General features: G+C 42.4%; 1 protein-coding gene across 1 annotated transcript; it reads left to right on the top strand.

Annotated features, from left to right (window-relative positions):
• Nucleotides 1-931: 931 nt before the first annotated feature.
• LOC116256468 (G-type lectin S-receptor-like serine/threonine-protein kinase LECRK3) lies at nt 932-3,406 on the top strand. Its single transcript, XM_031632839.2, has one exon. It carries the CDS (start codon nt 946-948, stop codon nt 3,343-3,345), a length of 2,400 nt encoding a protein of 799 aa, XP_031488699.2. The 5' UTR covers nt 932-945; the 3' UTR covers nt 3,346-3,406.
• Nucleotides 3,407-8,730: the final 5,324 nt, after the last annotated feature.

The following is an 8,730-nucleotide window of genomic DNA, read 5'->3' as shown; positions in this document are numbered from 1 at the left end:
CTTAAATCCAAATTACTCTGACAAGAAATCAGATATCAAATTTTATTTCCATATCAGATATCTAGTCAAACAGTTTCGCCGGATGTTGGATCTAAATCAGAATTATTGACATTCAAATCATCGGGTCACGATTATGTATCATAATCCACTCTAACATTTGAGTTGGCTTAATTCAGTCACTACCAAGAATGGGTTCAAAAGTAGCTTGTGGCCCGTTAACAAATTTTCAATTGGCCTTTGACTCAAATCTCGTGGGGGCTGACCTACATAATTAGGCCCAAATTCATGCAAATTTAATCACTAAAAATAAGGTTTTATAATAGTTTTTGTGGGGCATATCTACGCCTCTGCATCTCTGATGAGGAATTTTGACAAGTACATGTAAAAACTGGTTTAAATGTGTGGGAAAAGAAATGGTCGGAAAGTGTTAATAACTAGTAGAGGCCCGTAACCACTTGAATCCCCTGTTCTGCTACTACATCTCTTCACTAATTTGGAACTTAACAGGTTTATCATATTAATTTATGCGTGGAAATATCCGGCGCATGAAGGGGACAATGAAAGATATCATTTAATTATCTTGACCAACACTTGAGAATGGTAAAACGCCCACGCGGATCAGGATGGAAATTTAGGGATTAAGTTTTTTTTTTTTTTTTTTTTTAATAAATTTTTTAAAGAAGGATTAAGCTAAAAAAATTTATATGACCTGTTTTTGGTATTTCGAAATGCCGTCTTCAACACGTCCTTAAAGTCTTCTAAACAAAGAGTTTGTCGACATGGGGATTCAAAACAGCTCTGCCGGAGTTGTTGACAGACTTGTTATTCCATTGACTTGGAAGTCCACAACGTCATGGCTCATGCCCTTTATGTGCTCACCTCTGCCCTTCTCCACCTTTCACCTGCACTCTCCAAGAGAGAGAAAGTCTCAATCAGTTTGCGGTGATGGAGGTTTTCATGTCCTTGCTTTGTCTGTTTTTCCTTATGATACGAATATCGTTGTTTCCTCAAGCCCAGGCTCAGTCTCAGCCTTACAATAACATAACCCTCGGCTCTTTTCTTTCATCTATCGGCAAGCAATCCTTCTGGACTTCTCCCTCCGGCGAGTTCTCGTTCGGTTTCTCAACCTTTGATGGCAGCCTCTACGTTGGAATCTGGTTCGAAAAGGTCTCGGGGAAGCCTCTGGTTTGGACCGCAAACAGAGACAGTCCGGCTCCTAGCGGCTCGACTGTGGAGCTCACAACTGATGGGAGGCTTCTGCTCAAGGATGAGAATAAAGTAGTGCTCATGACAATTGCAAATAGTTCGGATGGTGATGTTGGTTCTGCTGCCATGCTTGATAATGGCAATTTCATCCTGCAGAGCCGGTCTGGGGATATCAAATGGCAGAGCTTCGAGCATCCAACAGATACCATCTTGCCCGAACAATCTCTTGATCCAGAATCCGTGCTATATGCAGCAGCATCAGGGACCGACATCTCCACCGGAAGGTACTTCCTCAAGATGCAGAGTGATGGGAACCTCGTGATTTCATGGTCTGACAGCCCAACGGACGTCAGCAATGAAGCGTATTCGTCGAACACAGAGGGCACTCCTGGCCGGTTGATGTTCGCTACCACTGGCGTTATTTACATATCGAGACCGAATGGCACAAGGGTGAACTTGACGCCCCCCGACCGGATTCCCACGCCGGCAAAGGGTTTCTACCAAAGAGCTAAAGTTGGTTACGATGGAGTCTTCCGGCAGTACAGTTACCCGAAGAACGACGATGGCAACTTAGCACAGTCCTGGGGGACTGTTTGGAGCACTCAGGCTAATCCATGCTTTGTTCCAGGAATCTGCGGGTTGAACGGATACTGCTTCTTGAAAAATGACGGGCAGGCAGATTGCCTGTGTCCCAAGGGGTTCAATTATGTAAACCCAAGCAACAGATTCATGGGTTGTCGGCAGAATTTCCCGGTGCAGGAATGTCCTGGCCTTACCACCAACGATTACGTCTTCGAGACGCTAGAAAACCTTGATTGGCCCAAGGGAGACTTCTTGCAGATGAACAATGTGGAGGAGAGCAAGTGCCGGGAGGCATGCCTCTCGGACTGTCTGTGCACTGTGGCGATTTACATGAGCAACACCTGCTGGAAAAAGAAGATCCCACTGTACAATGGTAGGATCGACCTCGCGTTGGGTTCAAAAGTTCTGATCAAGATGCCAAAAGAAAACACTTCAATGACGCCACTGCCAAACAACAAAAATATGGGAGAGACAAAGTGCAAGAAGGATGCCATGAATCTGTCGCCTCTCATTATCCTATTGTTCTTTATACTTGGTGGATCAGCACTCCTGAATCTCTTCTGCGTTGTCCTTCTCGCCCTTCTCCGGCGCCGTCGGACGAAATTGGGGAGGACCGAGCCAGGACAGAGTGACCCGGTTATGAACCTTCGGAGATTTACTTACAGGGAATTGGAGGATGCTACCTGTGGATTCAAGGAACAACTTGGGAGGGGATCTTTCGGAACTGTTTATAAAGGAATTCTTTCCCGGTTGGACGGTCAGAAGCCGGTGGCTGTAAAGCAACTGGATAAACTGATGGAAGACGGAGAAAAGGAATTCATGACAGAGGTAAGCGTGATCGGGAGGACCCATCACAAGAACCTCGTCCAGTTGCTTGGTTACTGTGATGAAGGCTCACAAAGAATGCTGGTTTATGAATTCTTGGAGAATGGCTCACTCTCGAGCTTCCTTCTGGGGAGCAGAAGACCCAGCTGGGAGCAAAGGGTGCAGATTATCTTTGGTGTGGCGAGGGGGCTCACCTACCTCCATGAAGAATGCAGCAATCAGATCATACACTGTGACATCAAGCCCGAGAACATACTTCTCAACCACAGTTTTGAGCCTAAGATTTCTGATTTTGGTCTGGCCAAGCTTCTGATGAGTGATCAGTCCCATACACACACAAACATCAGGGGAACGAAAGGTTACATGGCTTCCGAGTGGTTCAGAAAGACAGCGATAACCGCAAAGGTCGATGTGTATAGCTTTGGAGTTATACTGTTGGAGATCATATGCTGCAGGAAAAACGTGGAACTGAAGAAGAAGGATGAAGAGTCTGCAATACTGGTCTACTGGGCAAACGACTGCTTCATCGAGCACCGATTGGACAGGTTGGTGGAGAATGACGAAGCAGCTCTGGATGATATGACAAGGGTGGAGAAGATGGTGATGGTAGCATTGTGGTGCACTCAGGATGATCCCTCACTGAGACCCACGATGAAGAAAGTGGAGCAGATGCTAGAAGATGCAGTTGAGGTTGAGGTGCCCCCTTACCCCTCCGCTTCTGCACCTAATTAAGTGACATCTTTGGAGATGGTTCAGTTTTATCGCATGGATGGTTTTGGTGGAAAGAAGAGCATCCTGTATACATATATATCTTCGCATCTACAAAATGGGTACTATGGTTTCGAGTGAATTAGATAGAATGGCATTTAAGCTTCTCAATAATATCAAGTATGCAATGATACTAGACACATGCTTTTATGTTTTTCAGTATGAAGATTCTACCTTACCAAGCTCCACTAACCAGCAGGAAACCACGCCTTCGCATCTTCTCCCACTAAACATCCTGATCCGTCACCCACAAAATTTTTATATAAATGTGACAGAGAGAATGAATCAAGCATGTGGTGGAGATCCCTCCGGCCCCTATTATCGCCCGTCAATTTCCTTCCATGCTCCTCTGTGTTTCAATCAGTCCGACCCCGGCGCCCATGAAGTCGTTACAGTCTATTAATTGGTCAAGCAAATAGACACCAGCATTCAAAGTCCCCATAATCGGAACCTGCGTACGCGGTAAGCATAACGTGCAAAAAATTTAGAACTATGTAGTCCCTTTAACCCTAGTCAACAAGAAAACGCATTTTTTTCTTAAAAAAATTGGAAAAAAATTCATAAACAAATTAGCCATTTAAAACTAAAAAACACCATTTAAAAATGAAAAAAACATAAAAAAAATGTAAAAAACCCTTTTCATGCACCAATGAAAGCTGGTTATATACATGCACTAAATTTCATGCACCAATATGGTTAATGACAAAGCGCCTTCACACAGAAAATGACAACTTTTTTAGTAAAATAAAAATGAAAATAAAAAAGTGAAATGACTACAAAAGAGATGTTTTTTTTTTAAATAACAAAAACATCCCCTTATTTTATTGCGCACCTAACCTGCATGCACACACATAACTGTGCACATAACCTTTACTAGGAAGCAATGGCCCCGCTGGCCCCGCTCACCTGAAAAAAAAGAGAGAAAACTTCACATCATGGTGGTCGGCGTTTGCATTTCTTCCAACGTCATCCTCATCGTGGCGGATACGCCCTTGCAGTTCACCATTTTAAGATGTCGTTTGATTGTTGTCTATTGGGGTCGGCGTTTGTATTTCTTCCAACGTCATCCTCATCGTGGCGAATACGCCCTTGCAGTTCACCATTTTAAGATTTTAAGATGTCGTTTGATTGTTGTCCACTGAGACAGGCCAGACAGGACGTCCAGTCCATTACACTACTGCCATGTTCTCGTAGACAATGATATTCTTTGTCCACCGTTTGATGATTTTAAGAACAGAACATTATGTTCTTCGTGTCCAACGTTTGTTTTGCATATGTCAATTCTGTCTGTTTTGTCCGTTCTGTCTGACATTTGTTTTTATCCTGAATGATCTAAAAATTTAAAAAATCTTATGAAAAACCAACCTGTTTTTTTTACCTTTTGAACTTCTGAGTTTACCTATTGTAAAAACACAATTCATAATTAATTGGGCGTTATGTTATGCTCCATACGAGAAATCAAGTAGTGCAAATTTTTGTATTGTTTACAAGTGACCTTATTTCTACAAGCAATTGATGGTTTTTCTAAGAAATACACCTGTTTTTTATTGTGTTACAATTACACCTGATTTTTGTACTATTGCTAGAAAATAAATGTAAGCTAAACCTAGGTTACCAACGCAGTCATTTCTACCACATGCAAGGAGAAGTGTCAATTATTAAAATTGTATTTAAAATTCATAATTAAAGGCTAAAACTAGACAAAGTGAAACATAACTTAATAGATGCAAGAGCAAGTCACAAGAATATTAAATGATTCACCACCACAATAGGGCGTGAAAGCATTTATAAAATGCCAGATGCTCCCTCAATTTGAAAGGCATTTACAAGTTTAGAATAAGTTTCCCGAATTATATGAGTGCATCGCCAAGACAGCCTTGATCTTCCTTTAACATGTTCATCAAATCCTAAACCCTCTTATTTCGAGGATCTAGTATTGGGGATGTCTTTATTAGTTCTGCTTTCTGGACCTCAGCAAAGACACTGGCTTCATTGACCTTAATCATGACCGTCCATAACTCCACACACCCACCCCTCTGCAACATTGAAACGTTCTTTCAGACCTGGACTCTTCATGAGATGACATTCCTCAAGGTTTAGATATGTCCTTGGCAGTGGACGGCCCAGGGTTCATATTCCATGGAACTAGAGAACAGACACAAAAAGGGGAAGAGAGGGAGAGACCTTGATATAACTACTATTAGAGTTGGAGTTCAGCAGCAGCAGAAAAGTGACTAATTAGTGAAGCAGGAAGGTGTGAACTCAGAGGGCAGGAACCTATGCAGTGATCTGCACAAAGAAGACAACCGCAAAGACATTCTTTGATCAATTACACACAGAGACAAACATGACACATGCATGTGTGTGGAGACAAGAATCACCAGATTTCTTTGCCAAAACAAGTAATCTACTAAAGGCAAAGAAGGAAGTTGCATGATCAACATTACAGGCACAATGCTTTATAGATGCAACAATTTGAGATGGACATCTACCAATAGCCCTTGGGTGTAGAAGACAAAAGAGTGCAACAGACAAAATATTGGGTGAGACAGTCATGTATATGCAGACGCCACCAAACGGCCTTCATCTTTAACCTTGGAACAAAGACCTGTGGACGGAGAAAATCAGCTTCATATTATAGTTATGTGTAAGATAGACAGGAATCTGTACAGCTGAACATGCTAATTAAAAGCAGATGATAAGTTATCTAGACCATCTTTTGGAGTCTGAAAAGTATAGAATCTATGCATTCCTTCAACTAGAACAACAAAAGTATGAGAATTAGGCTTGGCATGCAACTAGCAGTTGCACAAGCATAGATACTGTGCATTCAGATGCAGCAGGAGTCGATCTCACTGCCATTAATTTTGGAAGACATGGGTAGCAAGCCTTTGGTACACGCGGAGCTCTTCCCCTTTGCTAACTATGGATCAACTAGCCATGCATATGGTGAAGCACCTAAGAGGGAATCCATGTGGGCTTGAAAACCTCTGAGTCTACCCTTGTTTCTTAATTGGATTGAATCCAGATGAAGAATTATGAAGTATGAAAGTTCAACCGTATGCCAAATGATCAAAGATGAGCATGCTAGATGTGTAGAACATGTAGGAAGTGTATGCATACATGCACAAGCATCTTTGTGCTACTACAGGAAGTGACAAATCACCCATTAGAATAATGACTAACATAAGAACATTATGAACGGGGAAATTATTCTTGAACTAAAAGTGAAATGCAATTAATGTTGGTTCCTGTGTACACTTGCGATTCTATTACATGTTTTTGACAAGCAGATTAACATAGGTATAGAGCAAATTCTGATGTCCAAAACATTCCAATAAAGACAAGGCACTGAATTCATGCCCATTTAAGAGCAAAAAAGTGATGGACTAGGGGGAGTTTACTCCATTACCGAGCTATATATGTTGACTGATCATTCCACAGGTTAACTTAATCCACTACCTAATTCGGTTAGTTATGATACCTTCAGTCAGGACCTCAGATCCTGACTTAGCATGATTGTCTTTGAACCAGATTTTCGTGATACCTGGGGGTTCTTAGAAACAACTCTTTAATTGTGAAGATGGTTTAGGATGACACTGCGTTGATCACGATACAAGACTTTTCCACAAATATTTTGGGAGCATCTTCCATTAAGTAGTAAAAAGCCCAAATCCAATAACTCAATCGTTGCCATTTGCAACAACTGCAGAAGGTGCTTTAGAATATAATCGAAGAATATAGAGAGGAAAAAGAGAGATTGAGAGAGAGAGATGGGAATAGGCCAGTACCTAGAATGCATATGGTCACCCTGCCTTGTTGAAAGCCGCTGGAAGACGCCCTGCTGAGGAGCTGCTCGAGGACGCCCGCTAAGAAGTTGCAAGCGATGCTGCGGTGGTCACCCTCCAGTGGAGACAGAGCTAGGGCAGTTGGGGCGACGGAGGAGAAGGATAGAAACATGAAGGGCTAGGGCAGCTGGGGCGACGGAGGAGAAGGAGAGAAACAGGAAGGGATAGGGAAGCAGCTCGGAGGCGGAGACGAGGGCGGAGATGGAGGAGAAAAGCAGCTGGGGGCGGAGGCGAAGAGAAAGGCAGCAAAGATGGGGCGGAGGTGGAAGAGAAGGAGATGGCGTCGGGTCGGGGCTCATGGTCATCGGGGTCGGGAGAGAAAAGTTTTGTCTTGTCTGTTTCGAGCTCACCAAATGGAACAAAAAAAAAGTATTTATGCTCTTGTTTAGTTGTTTGTTCTCTACCTACTAGGCAGTGCAGCGTTTGATGAAAAAATCGATTAGACAGGACATACCTGTCATATTGTGCGTGTTCTGTGTTCTATTCTGCGTGAGCCATCAAACGACCTTAAGAGGTCGTTTGATTGCTGTCCATTGGGACAGGACGTCCTGTCCATCAGACTATTGTCCTGTTCTTATGGACAATGATGTTCATTGTCCACCGTTTGATGATTTTAAGAACAGAACATTATGTTTCTCTTGTCCAGCGTTTGTTTTGCATATGTCTGTTCTGTCTGGCGTTTGTTTTTGTTTTGTCCGATCATCCGTTAACTTTTACCTATATGAATAAGAATTATAAGCCCTTTTAAATTGACGTGCAATAATGAGATAAGATGCAAGCTATGCACGAACTTAAGATATCGAAAACAAGGAACGATGAATAACCTCCACAATTTCAGAGTACATCAATAGCTTGTGCTTTCTATCAGTTTGGAAGTACAACAATAGATAAGAAAATTTTAGGTACTCCAACTTGGTCGAATCATACCATCTCATAAATTGAGAAGTTGAGATATGCCCTCATCATGAAGAGGGAAAAAAATAAAAAACAAAATCAAAGCAGACATATCCAAAAAAGAAGACTTTTTATTCATTCTATATGAACATATCTTAATCTTCCTTTTTACATGATTCTTGTACATGTCTTCAAATTGCCATTACAAAATTAAAACTGAAGAGAGAGAGAGAGGGAGAGAGAGCTCGATGGAGAGCTATGCCAGGAGTCAACAGTTGCCGACTAAGAGTCTAGTCTGGCCATGGAGGCTGCGATGAAGAGGGTGATGCAGGGGGAATGACATCAAGGTCATTGCATGGCAGTAAAGATGAGGATGATGGTGATGGCGATAACGGGGAGGAGGGCAGCTTCCTTTTGCACGATTGAGCTTGAATCCCCTCTCCTACTTGCTCCACCACCTTCTTCCCAACAAGATAATCCTTCAACCTCTTCAAATCAGAGGGCTTCACCGGCTTCACTATGAACTCCTCTGCCCCTTCCTCCAAGCACCTACTTACACATTCACCATATGCTTAGAAGCAGACTCAATAAATACAAACTAGAAACT

Source organism: Nymphaea colorata, chromosome 6 (genome assembly GCF_008831285.2).
Source record: "Nymphaea colorata isolate Beijing-Zhang1983 chromosome 6, ASM883128v2, whole genome shotgun sequence".
In the NCBI taxonomy this organism is placed as follows: Eukaryota; Viridiplantae; Streptophyta; class Magnoliopsida; order Nymphaeales; family Nymphaeaceae; genus Nymphaea; species Nymphaea colorata.
The sequence above is the reverse complement of the archived record's forward strand: the minus strand, read 5'-3'. Positions and strand labels throughout refer to the sequence as shown.

What these genes read in the sequence shown, in the direction of transcription:
- LOC116256468 (XM_031632839.2), top strand. Translation starts at nt 946, where the DNA reads ATGGAGGTTTTCATGTCCTTGCTTTGTCTGTTTTTCCTTATGATACGA.